The sequence below is a fragment of the Lichenostomus cassidix genome, unplaced genomic scaffold (assembly GCF_008360975.1).
Source record: "Lichenostomus cassidix isolate B80296 unplaced genomic scaffold, HeHo_3.0 HiC_scaffold_35, whole genome shotgun sequence".
Classification (NCBI taxonomy): domain Eukaryota; kingdom Metazoa; phylum Chordata; class Aves; order Passeriformes; family Meliphagidae; genus Lichenostomus; species Lichenostomus cassidix.
In genome coordinates, this window is record NW_028147256.1 from 1,832,888 (window position 1) to 1,849,558 (window position 16,671).

The 16,671-nt window shown below is 60.7% G+C and overlaps 4 protein-coding genes and 2 non-coding genes across 11 annotated transcripts; 3 read left to right on the forward strand and 3 right to left on the reverse strand.

Annotated features, from left to right (window-relative positions):
* The first annotated feature begins 105 nt into the window (after positions 1-105).
* On the forward strand, positions 106-912 carry MRPS12 (mitochondrial ribosomal protein S12). Its single transcript, XM_085044145.1, has 2 exons — positions 106-326; positions 412-912. The coding sequence occupies exons 1-2, from the start codon at positions 278-280 to the stop codon at positions 792-794; spliced, it is 432 nt and encodes a 143-aa protein (XP_084900271.1). The 5' UTR covers positions 106-277; the 3' UTR covers positions 795-912.
* Positions 913-1,358: 446 nt separating this feature from the next.
* Positions 1,359-5,726, forward strand: SARS2 (seryl-tRNA synthetase 2, mitochondrial). Of its 4 annotated transcripts, none has more exons than XM_085044132.1 (16): positions 1,359-1,661; positions 1,927-2,022; positions 2,320-2,349; positions 2,421-2,564; positions 2,775-2,829; positions 3,083-3,146; positions 3,283-3,388; positions 3,470-3,517; positions 3,588-3,696; positions 4,142-4,187; positions 4,304-4,391; positions 4,472-4,584; positions 4,664-4,757; positions 5,003-5,095; positions 5,191-5,256; positions 5,333-5,726. In XM_085044132.1, exons 1-16 carry the CDS (start codon positions 1,374-1,376, stop codon positions 5,471-5,473), a joined length of 1,581 nt encoding a protein of 526 aa, XP_084900258.1. In that variant the 5' UTR covers positions 1,359-1,373; the 3' UTR covers positions 5,474-5,726. The 4 variants fall into 4 exon arrangements, with proteins under 4 accessions (XP_084900258.1, XP_084900259.1, XP_084900260.1 ...); XM_085044133.1 differs by having other exon boundaries at positions 2,424-2,564; XM_085044134.1 differs by lacking the exon at positions 2,320-2,349.
* A 126-nt stretch (positions 5,727-5,852) lies between these two features.
* On the reverse strand, positions 5,853-8,260 carry NFKBIB (NFKB inhibitor beta). The gene is made up of 6 exons (XM_085044142.1): positions 7,962-8,260; positions 7,559-7,664; positions 6,950-7,184; positions 6,508-6,596; positions 6,169-6,420; positions 5,853-6,060 (listed from the first exon to the last, which is right to left on the reverse strand). The coding sequence occupies exons 1-6, from the start codon at positions 8,183-8,185 to the stop codon at positions 6,013-6,015; spliced, it is 954 nt and encodes a 317-aa protein (XP_084900268.1). The 5' UTR covers positions 8,186-8,260; the 3' UTR covers positions 5,853-6,012.
* A 51-nt stretch (positions 8,261-8,311) lies between these two features.
* On the forward strand, positions 8,312-12,035 carry SIRT2 (sirtuin 2). 3 transcript variants are annotated; one of them, XM_085044116.1, is made up of 15 exons: positions 8,315-8,539; positions 8,622-8,661; positions 9,052-9,168; positions 9,348-9,389; positions 9,467-9,573; positions 9,662-9,718; positions 9,848-9,916; positions 10,003-10,132; positions 10,388-10,447; positions 10,536-10,591; positions 10,708-10,784; positions 10,872-10,923; positions 11,007-11,071; positions 11,262-11,328; positions 11,433-12,035. In XM_085044116.1, the coding sequence occupies exons 1-15, from the start codon at positions 8,387-8,389 to the stop codon at positions 11,658-11,660; spliced, it is 1,320 nt and encodes a 439-aa protein (XP_084900242.1). In that variant the 5' UTR covers positions 8,315-8,386; the 3' UTR covers positions 11,661-12,035. The 3 variants fall into 3 exon arrangements, with proteins under 3 accessions (XP_084900244.1, XP_084900243.1, XP_084900242.1); XM_085044118.1 differs by lacking the exon at positions 11,007-11,071 and having other exon boundaries at positions 8,312-8,539; positions 11,433-11,573; XM_085044117.1 differs by lacking the exon at positions 9,052-9,168 and having other exon boundaries at positions 8,314-8,539.
* A 1,237-nt stretch (positions 12,036-13,272) lies between these two features.
* On the reverse strand, positions 13,273-13,462 carry LOC146424077 (U2 spliceosomal RNA). Its single transcript, XR_014847198.1, has one exon. It is a non-coding gene; the product is annotated as a U2 spliceosomal RNA (small nuclear RNA).
* A 2,721-nt stretch (positions 13,463-16,183) lies between these two features.
* Positions 16,184-16,373, reverse strand: LOC146424078 (U2 spliceosomal RNA). Its single transcript, XR_014847197.1, has one exon. It is a non-coding gene; the product is annotated as a U2 spliceosomal RNA (small nuclear RNA).
* Between the last annotated feature and the right edge of the window lie 298 nt (positions 16,374-16,671).

Sequence of the window (16,671 nt, forward strand, 5' to 3'; positions counted from 1 at the left end):
GGGGTATAAGATGGAAGTTGCTGCTGAGGGGGCGGGTCTTCGCACTGCGACCCCCCCCGCTATGGGGGCGGAATTAAGTGGTAGTGTGGCCAATCACTGCTCGAATCACGGAGATTGGCATCCCCGCTATCCAATCGCAGCGCGGTGCTCTGGGACCGGGGTAAGATGGCGGCGCACTGAGGGGAACTTGGCGGCTCCGGTCCCGACGCTCCCCCCTGGTCTTCGGTGCCCTCCCCAGGCAGTTCTGGCCGTGTGTTCAGCCCTCAGAGCCTCTGAAATGTCGCTCCGCGCCGTGCTCAGGGCCGTGGCCTCGCTGCCCCGCTGCAGTGCGTAAATCAACTCCCATCCCCCCCCCCCCAAAACCCGCCGGCCACCTAAACCCCCTAACCCCTCTCCGTGTCCCCCCCGCAGGTCCGGGGCTTCTCCTCCCGTCGCCGCCGCCCCTTCCTCTATCTGCTGCCATGGCTACACTGAACCAGATGCACCGGCAGGGCCGCTCCGCGCCCCCTCCCCGCAAACTGGGGCCCACCCTGGGCCGCCCCCAGATCAAGGGGGTGGTGCTGAAGAACCTGATCCGAAAGCCCAAGAAACCGAACTCGGCGAACCGCCGTTGTGTGCGGGTGCGGCTCAGCACCGGCCGCGAGGTCATCGCCTTCGTGCCCGGCGAGGGCCACAATCTGCAGGAGCACCACGTGGTGCTGGTGCAGGGTGGGCGCACCCAGGACTTGCCTGGTGTCAAACTCACCGTGGTGCGCGGGAAGTACGACTGTGCCCATGTGCAGGCGAAGAAATGAGAGGAGGACCTCGAGATGGGGGTCCTGGGAATGCGCCCAACCCAGAACGAGGGTCCCGAGGCAGGGACATGCTGGCCCTGGGTGTTTGTTGTTTGGATTAAACGGTGGTGGTGATGTATGTTGTGGTGTGGAGCAGTGATGAGGGTACTGGTAAGGGTCTTGTGGGTGCTTGGAAGGGTCGTGGGGAGACTGGAGGCACTGGGAAGGGGCCTTTGGGGGACCTAGAAGGGCCTTGAGGGCAGTGGAAGGAGTCCTGGGGAAACTGGGAAGTGTTTGCGAGCGCACGGTGGAGGACTGGGAGGACCTGGGAGGAGTCCGGGGACTGATCTGGGCACTGGGGTGGGCAGGTCAGGGCACTGGCAGGGCACCGGGGGTTCACTGGGATGGCCCTGCGGATGTCACCGCGGGGGTCATTTGGGTCATCAAACCCGCAGCGCTGCGGGTCTGAGGCCGGGGGCGTGACCAGTTAATGAGGGGGCGTGGCCAGACAGGCCCGGGGGGCGCGATCCGCGCGCGTTCAGGCCCCGCCCCCGGCTCCTTCCCCACATGACCCGCGGTAGCCCCGCGCCGGTGCCCAAGATGGCGGCGTGCCGGGCGCTGCTGGCGGCGGGGCGGGCGGCGGGGTGCGCGGCGGGGGCGGGCGGGCGGCGCGGGGCCGCTCGGGCCGCTCCTGGCACGGGTCCCGCTCCCGGGAGCGGTACCGGCTCGGGGGGAGGGGGAGCCGGGGCCGTGGCGGGGCGGAGCCGCCTGTACGAGCACGTTCGGGAGGGGCTGAGCGCGCGGCCGCAGCTCGACGTGACCGCCCTCACCGAGTGCGACGTGGAGCGGCGGCGCGGGCCGCTTGGGGGCGCTGAGCTCCGGGAGATCGTGAGTGGCGGGAACGGGGGCGGGCGGGGCCTGCATGGGGGCGTGTGTTCGGGGCGTGACTTATGAGGGGGCGGCACAGGTAAAGTGTGGGTGGTGCTTGATACGCGAGGGGTGGGTCATCGAAGGGCGAGGGGCGCGGCGTGGATTGTATGGGCACGGCCTAATGGAAAAGGGGCGCATCTAAAATGAAGTGGTCGGGGGCTGGGGACCCCCTTGTGGGTGTGACCGGCTCGCCCACCTGAGCCACACCCTGGCCACGCCTCAGGTGCGGACGTGGTCGCAGCTGGGGCAGGTCCGGGACGGCATCGCCCGGCTGGAGGCTGAGAAGGGGCGCGTTGCCCAGGGGGTCCGCGAGATCATGGTGAGACCCCCGGGAATTCCCGGATTCCTCAGTTCCCCTTGGAACTCTCGGTTTCCCCCGGAACTCCCCCAGAATCATGAATTCCCCGTTGTGCTCCCCAGAGCCCTCAGTTTCCCCTTGGACTCCCAATGTCCCCTCTTGGTCCCTCTGGTCCCCATTCAGTTCCCCCTTGGACCCCCCAGGAACCCCCCTCCCTTTTCCCCCAAATCACTCCAAGATCCCCTATCCACCCTAACCCCATCTCTTTCCCCCAAACCCCCTGGACCCCCAGACCCCCTGACCCCTTTTCCCCACCAGGCCTCCCATGACAAGGCGGCAGCTGAGACGGTAGGACTCGAATCTTGGGGGGCGCTCCGGGGGGTTCCTGGACCCCTCATCCCCTCACGACAGCCTCCCAGCAGCTCCCGGAATTGGCAGCGCTGCGAGAGCGGGGCCGGAGCCTCCGGGGGCAGCTCCGTGTGCTTGAGGCCGAGGAATCTGACCTGGAGCAGAGATTTTACCTAGGGGCCCTGCAGCTGCCCAACAGAACACACCCTGCTGTGGTGAGACCCCAGAAACCTCCCCAAAATCACTCAAAACCCACCCACCCACCCAACCCAACCCAAAAGGACCCACCCAGCTGTGGTGAAACTCCCTAAAATTCCCCCAAAATCCCCCCAAAATCCCCAAACCTCCCCCCTGACACCCCTCCACAGCCTGTGGGGATTTGGAGGTCTCCTGGCCCCCCCAAACTCCCCCTTGTGCCCCCCCAGCCTATTGGAGACCAGAGTCAGGCCCGGCTGCTCGAGGTGGTTGGGGAGAAACCAGGTAAGGGGGTTGGTCCTTTGGGGGGATCCTGGGGAGGGTTTTGGTGGGAGGGGGAGGAAGAGAAGGGTTCTTCTGGGGAAAATAAAGGATCTGGGGGTGACAGAGAATTTAAGGGGGGTGAGGAAGAATTTGGAGGGGAACAAGGAGGGTTTGGGGGGTATCGTGGTTATGGAGGATTTGGGAGGGATGTTTGGAGGGTCTGGGGGTGACAAAGGTGACAAAAGTGACAACGGTTCCCCCTCTCCCCCCCCAGTGTTTGATTTCAAGCCAAAGGGACACCTGGAGCTGGGGGAGGGGCTGGACATCATTCGGCAAAAGTGAGTGACACCTGGAGGAGGGATACTCCTGTCCCATGTGTTGGACCATTGGTCTCGTTACCTGCGTGGGGTGGGCGGTGTCCCCCGGTGTCACACAGATGTCACATGCTTGTTCCACACCTGTCTCACCATGCAGACGCCTGTCCCACGTGTCGGGCCATCGCTCCTATTACCTGTGCGGGGCAGGGGCCCTGCTCCAGCACGCCCTCGTCACCTTCACCTTGCGGAAGCTGCTCAGCAAGGTGTGTGGGGACCTGGGGTGATCCGGGGGGGTCGGGGGGCATCTAGGGGGGTTGGGGTCTCCTGACCTCCCTTGTCCCCAGGGTTTCCTGCCCATGACGGTGCCGGACCTGCTGCGAGGAGCCGTTTTTGTGAGTGACTCCCGAGCCCCCCCACCCCCTGTCCCCGCTGTGATCCCAGGTGACCCCCTCTGCCCCCCAGGAGGGCTGTGGGGTCCAGCCCAGCGCTACCCCCTCCCCAGTTTACACCATTGATCCTGCACGCTTCGAGGATTTGTGCCTGGCTGGGACCTCGGAGGTGGGAATTGCAGGTGGGAAATTGGGGAAAATGGAGGGAAATCGGGAAAGCCCGGGGGAAGAAATGGAAGGGGGGACGGGGAGAATAGGGGAGAACCAGCGCAGAGCAGGGGGAAAATATGGATGAAGATGGGGAAAACCAGGGGAGAACATGGGAAAAATGGTAAAAAATAGGAGAACCGTGGGAAAAGGATGGAATAATAGCGAGAGAACAGGGAAGAAACAAGCAAGAAATGGAGAAAGAAGCAGGGAAAACCAGGGATGGATTGGGGAAAATAGAGGGGAAAAAAATGGGAAAAACAGGAGGAAAAGGAGAATACAGGTGAAAAAAGGGGGAGGAAATGGAGGAAAACAGCGAAAACTGGGGGAAAAAGCTGGGAGAAAGGGGAGGGGAAATGGGGAAAAGTGGAGAAAAGGGGGGGCAGGTGGATTTGGGGGTCACCCTGTCTCCCCACCCAGGATATTTCATGGACCATGCAGTGCAGCTGCAGGACCTGCCCATCAGGTACAGCGTGGTTGTGTCCCCACCCAGAGACCCCTTCCCCCTTTGGGGATCCCACCTCTATTGCTTGTGGGGTCTGTGGTGTTTTGGTGCACGCCCTGACCCATTTTCCCTGTCAGGGTCGTGTGTTCCAGCACCTGCTACCGTGCTGAGACAGACACGGGGCGGGAGCCCTGGGGGCTGTACCGTGTCCACCAGTTCACCAAGGTACTGGGAGCACTGGGAGACCCCCGGGGAGGGTGTGAGAAGGGCTGGGGGGCTGACCCCGTGCGCAACCCCCCGGAAAGGTGGAGATGTTTGGGGTGACAGCGGCTGAACGTGGGACAGAGAGCGAGGAGCTGCTGAACGAGTTCCTGGGGCTCCAGAAGGAGATTTTCTCAGAGCTGGGGCTCCATTACCGGTGAGGGGGATTTGGAGGGGGGCCCCCCGGTCCGTGGGACCCTGAAATCCCTCATAACGCTGCCCCCCGGCCCCCCCAGGGTTCTGGACATGCCCACGGAGGAACTGGGGCTCCCCGCCTACCGCAAGTTTGACATCGAGGCCTGGATGCCTGGACGAGGCAAATTTGGGGAGGTGAGGGGAGGTCTGGGACCTCAATAATTTGGGGAGATCCCAAATAACTTGGGGAGAATTGAAATAATTCTGGGAAAACCCCAAAAGTTCAGAGATGCACAGGGTGATACCACTCCCTACCTGTTTATGGCCCCCCTTTTATTCCTGCCCTTGCTGCTGGATCAGGACCCCCATTTCATGGGGTCTCTGGAATGGAGGAGGGAGGTGCCCAAAACCTCATGACTCCTCTCTGCCCCCAATGCCAGATTTCCAGCGCTTCCAACTGCACCGATTACCAGAGCCGGCGGCTGAACATCATGTACAGTGGGGAGGGGGGCCGGCTGAGCCATGCCCACACGGTGGGTGACCCCCCACAGTCCCCGGGAGACCCTCTCCCAAAACGCCAGGGGGGCAGTCCCTGAGCCCCCCCGACCCTGTGTCCCACCCCTTCCAGGTGAACGGCACCGCCTGCGCGGTGTCCCGGATGCTCATCGCGCTCCTCGAGTGCAACCAGCTCCCGGTGGGTATTTTGAAGGGGTCCCAAGGGGGTATGGGCGTTCAGGAGGGGCTGACCCCACCCTCTGTCACCCTCCCAGGATGGCCGTGTCCGGGTGCCCCCCGTTCTGCAGCCGCTGGTGGGGCAGGAGGTGCTGGCCCGGCCGCCCGCCCCCCTCCTGCGCTACATCGGCCCCAACCAGCCTGGGGGGGGGCCCCCCAAAATGGGGGGGGGGCCCTGAGGTGTAGAAAGGTCCCCACGGAGGATCCTGAGTCAGGGCAGGGCATGGATGGAGCCGGCACAACGTGGGATGGACACAGGATGTATGTGACATGGGACGTGCAGGAGGACACCGGACACATGAGGCACAGGACACGTATGGGTCACATAGGACACACGTGGCAGGGGACACACGGGACATGCGACAACCCCATCCAATGCGTCACGTGTATGTTGCTGTAATGACAAATCCCAGCAATAAAATCTGGAACGCCTCCTCGTCACAGGTGTGTCTTTTGCTCCAAGGGCACCCTGGCGACACACAGGTATCCCCTCATTGTCAAACACGTTCCTTGCACTCACACAGGTGTCCCCCCCATTGCCACAGGCGGGTCCTTCGCTCTGAGTGCAGCCTCCGCTTTATTTCCCACCACCCTCCACAGCCCTTGGGTGTTCCCCAGGATATTTGCGGGTAGTGGAGTGTCTTCAGGGTGTCCTCCTGGCTTGGGGGTGGCAGGGGGACCCCCCGAGTCCATCCAGGGGTGTTCTTGGGGCGCTCCCTCAACTTGGGCAGCGCCCGCTGTTGATGACAATGTCGTCGTACTCATCCTGGGCAATGAGAGGTTTGGGGGGACGGGAAGTGTTTGTGGTCCCTTTCAGGAGCCCTCGGTCATCCTGGGCTAGCCCGGGACAGGAGGTGTGTGGTCACTGACTTACCTCGCTGTCCTCGGCCCCGCCCTCGCTGTCGCTGCTGTCGCTGCTGTCGCTGGAGGGAGGTTCTCGGGCCCCGAAACGGCGCAGGAGGGGGGACAGGCGTGGGTCGGGGCGGCGCCGGGCGCTGTATAGGGGGGTGAACCCCGAGAACGTGCGGGGGTCCGGCTGTGCCCCGCCCCGTAGGAGGCACTCGGCCACCTCAGGGCTTTGGGCCTCCACGGCCAAGTGCAGGGGGCTGCGGCCACAGCTTGGCTCCTGGGGGGCACGATGGGGTCAGGGGAGGCGAGGACCTCCCCCAGCCCCGTTTTGGTATTTTTTGGGGGTGTTTTTGGGGGCACCTACTGGCCAGTCAGGGTCGGCACCAGCATGGAGCAGGAGCTGCACAAGCTCCAGGTCCCGGCGCAGGACGGCCACGTGCAGCGGGGTGTAACCTGAGGCAGGGGAGAAATGGGGGCCGGGGAAACCCCAAAGCTCTGCCTGACCACATGTACACACCCCCAAAACTATCTCCCTCCCAATGCCCCCCCCCAAAGTCTGTGACCCCCCCAAAAACGTGTCACCTCCAAACCTGTGTGACACTCATGAACTTTGTGTCAACCCCACAGCTGTGTTCCCATCCCCAGAATGATGTCCACCCCCAAAGCACTGTCACCCCCTCAAAACCATGGTGCCCCCAACCCCACACGATCCCCCAAAAGTGTCCTCCCAACCCATATCCCCCTTAAAGACCGTCATTCCCCCAAATCATTTCCCCCCACCAAACTGTCTTCCCTCTACCGCCCACCGTCGTAGTTGACGCTCTCCAGCTGCACTCGCCGCTCCTCCTCCTCCTTCCGGGGGTCCCGGGGGTCCGGGGCCGCCCCCAGCAGGGCGCGGGCGCAGGCGGGGTGGCCCTCGCGACAGGCGAGGTGCAAGGGGGTGTGACCCCCCCGCTCCCGCACGGCCACGCCCGCGCCCGCCGTCCGCAGCCGCTGCACGGCCCCTGCCAGCCCCAGCACCACGGCGATGTGCAGCGCGCTCTGGGGGTGTGAAATGGGGTTTAACCCCCCAAAATGTCCCCATAAACCCCCACAACCAGCCCCAGCACCGCGTAATGCGCGGCGTGCCCTGAGGGGTGAAATCGGGCTCAAACCCCTCTGAAACCATGGTAAAATATCACTCAATGACGCCGACGTCAGCACGATGTGCAGGGTACTCTAAGAGGTACGGAGGGGTCCCAACTGGGGTCTCACACCCCACCCAAAATTCCCCCGTAGCCTTGCCCCTGCAGCTGCACCTCACTGTGACCCCAAACTTCCCCCCCCCCAGCTCCCCACCCGAAGCTGTGGAGATTTGGGAGGGTCTCAGCACACCCAATTCCCCCGGGACCTCCAGATATCACCCCCTCCCGCACCTGACCCAGATCGTTCTGCAGGTCCAGGTAGGGTGAGTGCTCCGTGTGCCGTAGAATGGACTCCAGGAATTCCTCGTGCTCGTGGATCACGGCCAGGTGAAGGGCCCTGGGGGGCGGCGGGCACGGGCTGTAAGGTGGTTTTCTGACACCCCCAGACCCACCGGGGACTCCCCAAAAAAGTGGGGGGGGCGCGGCAGAGATTAGGTCCTGGACTATTTATGGGGGGGGGGAGTATATTGAGGGTCCTGAGGGGTTATTGAGGGACCCTTGCGGAGGCAGGCGGTCCCGGGGGGGTCGCACCGGAACCCCTGCAGGAGGCAGGGCTGGGATCCCCCAACCCTAGGGTGGCGTGGGGATCCTGCCCGGACCTGGGGGATTGTCCCTCGTCCCTCCCCGCCCTCACGTGTCGCCGTCCTCGGTTACGAAGCTCAGGACATGCCGCAGCCAGGCCGCGGGGTCGGCGGGGGTCTCGGGGGACTCCGCCGCGGGGCTGGCGGGCAGCGGCGGCCCCAGCGACCCCAGCGGCCCCTCGCCCAGCGAGCCCAGCCCGCTGTCGCACCACTCGTCGCCCTCGGGCCGCTTCGCCTCGCCGGGCGCCGCCGGGGCCGCGGGGGCCGCGGCTGCCATCGCCGGGGCCGCCTCAGGCCGCGGCCGCCATCGCGGGCCGGGGAATCCCCTCACCGGCGCCTGCCGGGACCCGTAGTCCGCGCCCGCGCTTCCTGTTATGTCAGCCAATCAGCGCCCTCCATCTGGCCACGCCTGCTTCCCCCGCCAACCGGCGCCGCCCGGGTGCACGGGACTCGCCGGGAGGTGTGGTGGGCGCGGGGCATGTCGGACCCGGACAGTACCGGGGGCGGCGGGGCCGGGACGGGCCCAGGGGGCGGGTCTTCCTCTCCTCCCGTCCCCCCCGGTGACCCTTCCATTGTTTCCGGAGCTCCCGGTGCCCGCGAGGAGGAGGCGGAGCAGGACGCGGAGTCTCCGGTAACCCCCGCGGTGTCTCCCCGGTCCCCACCCCGGTGACCGCCCTCGACAGCCCGGTGACCCTTTCCGCTCTACCCCGCAGGTCTCGGACTCCGAGCCGGGCGCTTCGGCCGACGCTGAGAGTGGGTCTGGGGGCGCCGGGGTCCCGTGACCGCAGAGGGCCCCGAGCTGGGCCTTTGGGGACACTTTGGGGACACTTTTGGGAACATTTCTGGGGCCTTTGGAGATATTTCGGGGGCTTATGGGGACTTTTTGCCCCTTTGGAGATCCTTACGGGGAGTTGGGGCTCATACGGCATACTTGTGGACATTTCTAGGAGAGGGCGGTTGGAATTGAACTTTTGGGGACCTTATGGTTTTCTTGGGGGTCGTTTTGGGTTACTTAAGGGAATTTTGGGGGCATTTCTGGGGCCTCTGGGCAACCTTTGGAGAGTAGTTGGGGCCATTTCTGGGGGTCTTGGGACGTCGGGTACACTTTGGTGACCGTTTGGGGACCTTTCGATATCCCCGCAGTGGAGCTGCTGCGGACGCTCTTGTCCCGGACCCTGGGGCTCGGCGGGGACAAACCGGAGCCGGTGCTGGACGAGCTGAGCCTGCAGGGCGTGAGCCGCTTCCTGAAGAGTGACCGCTGTAGGGACACCGGGAATACCGGGAATGGGAATGGGGGGGCACCGGCTACGGGGAGGAGGGAGCAGGAGTAGGAGGAAAGTCAGGCACGGAGGGTGGATTTGGGGGTTCAGAGCGCATTCGGGATGGGCAGTTTTGGGGTTCTTGAGGGCAAATTTGGTTTTACCCTGTGTCCTGTCTAGGCAAGAACATTATCTGCATGGTGGGCGCTGGCATCTCCACATGTGAGTGCTCTCGGTGTGGGGCCCTGGGGGGTTTGGGGACACCTGGGGTGGGTCCTGACCTCTCCAATCCCCCCCAGCCGCCGGGATCCCGGATTTCCGTTCCCCTGGCACCGGGCTCTACTCTAACCTGCAAAGCTATAACCTCCCCTACCCTGAGGCCATCTTTGAGATCGGCTTCTTCAAGGTAAACCTGTTTCTCCTCCAAATTCTGGGGGCACTGTGAGTTTCTGGGGGTGCTCTGAGCCCCTCGTGACCTCCCTGTGCTTCCCCAGAAACACCCGGAGCCCTTTTTTGCCCTGGCCCGTGAGCTGTATCCAGGGCAGTTTAAGGTAAATCTCCCCCCAAATCTCCTTCCAGTGTCCCCATCCCCCCAAATTCCACCCCTCCCCACTCGGGGTGGAGTGGGGTGCCAAGAGGTCCCCAGATAAACCCCCAATTCCCCCAAATTTTCCATCCAGCCCACAGTGTGTCATTACTTCATGCGGCTGCTGCAGGACAAGGGGCTCTTGCTGCGCTGCTACACCCAGGTGGGATATCCCAGCCCTGGCCTTCCTGGGTGGTTTCAGGGTCGGGGGATTTTGGGTGCTCCCTGACTCCCCCGTGATGCCCCCAGAACATCGACACCCTGGAGAGGGTGGCGGGGCTGGATCCGGACCTGCTGGTGGAGGCTCACGGCACATTCTTCACATCCCACTGTCTGCGGCCCTCGTGCCGCCAGCGCTACGACCTGGCCTGGATGAGGGGTAGGCGTGGCTCTGTGGACCCCCTGGAGCCTCCTGAATGCAGAGGATCCCTAGGGACTTCTCCCTTTCCCCACAGAGACTCCTGGGGTGGCTGCGGGGGTGTCCCAACCTTTGGTGGTAGACGGTGCTACCAGGAGGTTGTTTTCCCCCAGCACGTCCCAAATGTGTGTGTGATCACCCCTGAGAGTCCCTGTGCCCTCTCAAATCTCTATGCCCCCTCTTCCTGTTGAGGTTCACACTCCTTGTCCTTTCTAGAGCGGATTTTCTCCTCCCTCGTCCCTAAATGTGAGAAGTGCCAGGGGCTGGTGAAACCTGGTGAGTGTTGTGGGGGAAGGGGGAGAAGGAGAATCTGTGGGGCTCTTCCCCCCCCACCCTTCCATTCACCTCCCACCCCCCTCCCCAGACATAGTGTTTTTTGGGGAGAACCTCCCCTCGCGCTTCTTCACCCTCTTGCAGTCGGTGAGTGGGGTTTGGGGGACCCTGAACCATTCCTCCCCAGCCTGAATTTGGGGCAGGGGTGGGGCTGAGGGGACTCGTGGACATCCCCCGCTCCCAGTGATTGCCTCCCTCACCAGGACTTTGAAAAAGTTGACCTGCTGCTCATCATGGGCACCTCGCTGCAGGTGCAGCCCTTTGCCTCCCTCATCAGCAGGTGGGACCTCCTTCCTCCCCCCACCCAGGACCCCTCCCGGGTCCCCCCAGACCCCTCTAACCCCCCCGTGACTGTTCCTTCCCATAGGGTTCCCACCAACACCCCCAGACTCCTGATCAACAAGGAGAAGACGGGCCAGGTGAGGTGAGGGGGGGCAGGTTGGGAGGTACTGGGGGGGCCTGTAGCAGCTGCCCCAACTTGTCACCCCATTGTTGCCCCCAGAGTGACCCCCTGATGTCCCTGATGGGTTTTGGTGGGATGGACTTTGACTCGGACAAGGCCTACAGGTATGGTGGGCTGGGGGAGCCTGGCTTCCTCTCCCAGGGGGTTTTAGGGACTCCTCAGGTGGTTTTTGGGAACCCCCATGTGGCTTTGTTGACCCTGAAAGTGGTTTTGGGGACCCCCAAGGGACCCAAACTCACCTTGGGCTGTTTAGGGCCCCACAAAGGTGAGTCTTGGGTCCCTGTGTCCCTACAGGGATGTGGCCTGGCTGGGAGACTGTGACAACGGGTGCCTGGCTTTGGCAGAATTGTTGGGCTGGAAGGTACTCTTCTCACACCACCTCTTCCCCAGCCTGCAAAGTTTGGAGGGCTCTCTGCCCCCTAAATTATTCTGGGATCCCCCTGAACCCCTGTGTCTCCCCCTCAGGAGGAGCTGGAGGAGCTGGTGCAGAGGGAACACGCGGCCATTGACGCCAAGGGGCAGGGCAGGGATGGGGGGAACCCCAAAAAGAGTGTGGGGGATGAAGAGAAGGATGGGGGGAACCCCAAAAAGAGCCTGGGGGACAAGGGCAAGGTTCAAAAGGACCATGATAAGCCCCAGGGTGACAAGGACAAGGCTGAAAGTGACCCTAAAAAGCCGCCGGGGGGGCAGTGAGGACGCTCCTAATAGCACCGGAGGGGCAATGAAAAATGAAATGGTCGTGGAGGAGTTTTAGGATTGTGTGGTCACTGGAGAGCTGGGTTAGGGTCAAAGGACCGGGGCTCATTTTTTCCTCAAAAGGATGAGAAAAGGAAAAGAGAAATACAGGAAAGGAGGAAAATAAATTAGAAAAGCAAAGGGGAGGTTGAGGGTGCAAAAAGGATTTTTTCCTTCTGTAAGGAGGGGTTTTAGAGCTGCAAACTGTCTGGGAATTCAGAGAGGGTGTGTTGGGGTGTGGGTGTGCAAAATACTGAAAGCTGTAAAGTTTCTCACTTTTATATCTATTGAGAAATACCAGTAATTTACATTAAAAAATAGTTTAAAAATAAAGGTCTGTGTGTTCTGTGTGATACCTGTGATTTTGCGGTGGAGGGAAGAGTGGATATGCATCAGTGGGGTCGTAAAATGCAAATGTGACCTTCTTGGCATTATGAATGGGAGTCGTTGTCCACAAGTCAAAAGTGGATCGCATCCTCCAAAAACCCACGATCCAAGGGTCGCTCCTGCAGGGCAGTTTCCAGGACAGATGGGTGTGGCTGGGCATGGCATCTCGGGGGACACCTTGGAGCTGCCCCTGGGATGAGTGGTGGAGCAATAATTGTCCTCTGCATCTGTGCTTGGTTTGGTGTCACCGTGGGCTTGCCACCGATGGTGTGAGTGGCTCTGGGGTTGACACTGGGTCAGGACCTCCAGTGTATCCCAAACTGCACTTACCTCCACCCTGTGTGCCTCAAAAGCAGGCCTTGACCCTGTCCTTGTTCATGTGTATTTTCATGTATTACACCATCCCGGGCTTTTGCAAGGATCACTTCTCACTTCTTCAGCGTCCTCTCCCATTTTTTTTTACTTCCCAAGTGACCCAGCACTCGCGGTGCCACGAGGCCCGATGCATCCAGCCCCTCAGAGGCGATCGGCCAATCAATAGGGTCGCAGTTCGGATTTCCCCGCCCCTTGGCCACTTTCCGCCAGTCTACGCCGCTCGGTTGCTGCCGCTCCCGCTCGGGTGCTGCCGGTCCCGCTCGGCTCGCCGGTCCCCTCGTCCCCTTCCGCTAACCGTCGCTCTCTCCACCATTCGGGTATTTCCGGTAGCAGCTGCAGAAGCAGACTTGCGCTGTCCCTTTTCACTATGATCTACTTATTAATCTCCCCGTAATTAGCGCCCTATCACAGAGCCCCCTGGGACAGGCGGGCGCTAAGGCATGAGATGTTGCGGGCGCTGAGGGAGAAGGACGGGCGGGATCCACAAGCGACAGCGCTGCCTTCGCGGCACCTTCGGAAGCGGCACAAACCTTTCATCACCTAATAACGTCTGATACTGCGACAAGTATACGCAGCAGTTAAGCAACCGCTCTCTCCTTGTGCTTTTTCACTACTGTAATGTCCCCGTGCGGGGTGCGCCGTTCCCGGAGGCACCGCATTACCGGGAAGATGCGCCGTGCGTGAGAGCGAGCCCCGGGGATGATAGCAAGCCCGTGCCACAAGCTCGCGGGTGGAGCACCGACAGATTTGTGACGTTGAATGTTTTTAATTGTATTTAGTCTGTTTTTGACAGTTGAAAGGTCCCCGCCGGCGGTACACCACTACCGGAGGCACTATAATACCTGGACCACGCCCACAGCGTAGGGAGCAAACTCTGGATCCATCTCCCGAGCCTAAAAACCCATCCAACATAAAGTCCTCTCACCGACAACATATCAGATATTAAACTACTAAACAATGATACTACGCTCGATCGCAGCCAAAAGGCTGATAACTGACCATCGCTCCCGCCAGCACCCCGCTCGACAAACACACACCTCACTGTCTCCCCGGCGCCGCCCCGCACCTTCTTTCTAGCAATTTAGAGACTCTTTCCCGCTGTGCTCTCGCACTTTCAGCACACGTTTCTGAAGCACTGACCCCTAAATCCCCCCGAATTTCTCCCAAATATCGCTCCGATGATGCACACGTGACCGTGACGCGTGTCTTTAATATGCATAACCCCGCCGCTCCGTCCGGCAGCGCGGGAAGCTCGTGAGGCGCTGGTAGCTCCGGGAGGGGCGGAAAGACTCGGGAGCTGCAGGAGTTTTTCCATGGATTCTGCGGCTCGCAGCAAGGGCTCGGTGCGGCCAGCGGGGCTGGACAGGCCGGCAGAGGCACGGCTAAGGTGCCGCGCTCGGGCTTTTGGCCGCTCGAACCATGCGGTTGGATTTGCCGAGCCGGGGCTGAGAGGAGCTGCGGGGATAAATGGGGAAAAATGGAAAAAAGGTCTTTTTTCGGGAACTCAGGAAAGGCTTGAAACCCCATTACCCCCCCGCGCCCCCCGCGCACCGAGGCCTAAACTCTGAAAATTCCCCAATAAAGCTCTCAAGATGCCATTCGCACCGCTAAGGAATCGAGTTTGCCTGACCGACTTTCATCCGCCATGATGCCGCCGATCGCTGCGCGCAGTGATCTAATTTGCATGACCGGTCTTCTTTTCCCCAGACGCCATTCATGCGGGATTGTGCTTTAATTTGCATGACCCCGCCCCTTTACCGAGACTGCAATTCGCGCCGCGTTTCGGCTAGTTTGCATAACTCCGCCCATTTTCCCCAAGAGGCCATTCGCACGTGAGGTAATCTAAATTAACATAACCCCGCCCCTTTCTCCCAAGATGCCGTTCGTGCATGAGGTATTCCAAATTAGCATAACCCCGCCCCTTTCTCCCAAGATGCCCTTCGAGCATGAGGTAATCTAAATTAGCATAACCCCGCCCCTTTCTCCCAAGATGCCCTTCGAGCATGAGGTAATCTAAATTAGCATAACCCCGCCCCTTTCTCCCAAGATGCAGTTCGTGCATGAGGTAATCTAAATTAGCATAACCCCGCCCCTTTCTCCCAAGATGCCCTTCGAGCATGAGGTAATCTAAATTAGCATAACCCCGCCCCTTTCTCCCAAGATGCCCTTCGAGCATGAGGTAATCTAAATTAGCATAACCCCGCCCCTTTCTCCCAAGATGCCCTTCGAGCATGAGGTAATCTAAATTAGCATAACCCCGCCCCTTTCTCCCAAGATGCAGTTCGAGCATGAGGTAATCGAAATTAGCATAACCCCGCCCCTTTCTCCCAAGATGCCGTTCGCGCATGAGGTAATCAAAATTAGCATAACCCCGCCCCTTTCTCCCAAGATGCAGTTCGAGCATGAGGTAATCTAAATTAGCATAACCCCGCCCCTTTCTCCCAAGATGACCTTCGAGCATGAGGTAATCGAAATTAGCATAACCCCGCCCCTTTCTCCCAAGATGCCCTTCGAGCATGAGGTAATCTAAATTAGCATAACCCCGCCCCTTTCTCCCAAGATGCCGTTCGTGCATGAGGTAATCAAAATTAGCATAACCCCGCCCCTTTCTCCCAAGATACCGTTCGCGCATGAGGTAATCGAAATTAGCATAACCCCGCCCCTTTCTCCCAAGATGCCGTTCGCGCATGAGGTAATCAAAATTAGCATAACCCCGCCTTTTTTCCCAAGATGCCTTTTGCACATGAGGTAATCGAAATCAGCCTAATCCCGCCCCTTTCTCCCAAGATGCCGTTCGTGCATGAGGTCATCTATTTAGCATAACCCCGCCCCTTACTCCCATGAAGCCACTCCCTCCCGGCGTTCTCTCATTTGCATAACCACGCCTGCCTCCCCAAACCCCGCCCATGCCCTTCTAATTTGCATATTTCCTCATGAGGCGCGGCTCGGGCCAACGCCGCTCTGCCGGGCAGGTTCGGGACAGCGGGGATCGGGGATTTCTTGCCCCTTTTTGAGGCTTTTCGGGGGCAGCAGAGGGACCCTCGGGGCTGCAGAGGGACCCTCGGGGCTGCGGTAAGAGCAGGGGAGGGGGGAAATCCCGGGGAGGACGCGGGGAACGCCCGAAAATCCCCCAAAATTGTCACATCGCCCCCAACATTCCTGAGGAAACCAGGGAGGGTCGGGAGGGGCTTTAGGGAATTTTCCGGCTTTGGGGACTCCGGGATCTCCTAGGTCACCGCGGCTGTGATGAAGCTCTGCACCTTTTTTACTTTACAAATAAACAAAATCGGTGTTTTTTAAAAGAATTGAGATTTTTATTTGCATCGTAGAAACATCGGCGATCAAAGAGCTGCAAAAAGAAAGCCGTGCGGCTCCCCCGCCCCGCTGCTCACCTCCTTCACGTGTTTATGTGACAAAACTGCCCCAAATCCCCTCCCAGATTCATTTAAATGACATTAATGTCCTCCATTACCCTGATATAAATCGGAAACCCCCTCAGAAAGCGGCGAGATCCCGGAGTTTAACCCAAATAGCACGCAAAAGCACGGGGGAAGCGCCGCCATTTGGCCGCACCCTGCGAGGAGAAGGGAGGAGAGAATCACAGCCGCCCGAGCTTTGGCAGCTTCTCAGGGGTCGGGAGACCTGCTGTTTACCTTTAACTATGGATAATCAGGTTCACTTGGATTTAAATGTGTTTTTAACCGACCAGAGGTCCCCACCGGGGGTGCACCGTTCCCGGAGGCACCGCAATACCCGAACCACGCGCGGAGCGGAGGGAGCAAGCTCCGGATCCGACTCCCGAGCCCAAAAATCCTGTAATATAAAGTCCTCCCATCGAGGACGTATCAGATATTGAACTGATAAGAATAGATAATACACTTGATCTTAGCCAAAAAGGCGAGGAACGATACACAGGGAATTCCAAAGGCGGTCCCCAGCCGCTCTCGCCCCTGACTCGCCCACCGCCCTCGCGTTGTTCCCGAGCTCCTCCCACGCTGCATTCCGCGCTCCCCTGCCCGCGCCTCACAAGCACAGAGCCCTGGAAGCCCGCAAATCTCACAGCCACCCTTCCGAGCAGCCCCTTTGTGCTGTGACTGTTGAATCCGCACAGCCCCACCCCTGGCTCTCCCTCCCGTCCGCATTCGGGTTCCGGCCCGGCAAAGAGGGGGCGCCGGGGGAGGCGCCGGGGGAGGCGCCGGGGGAGGCG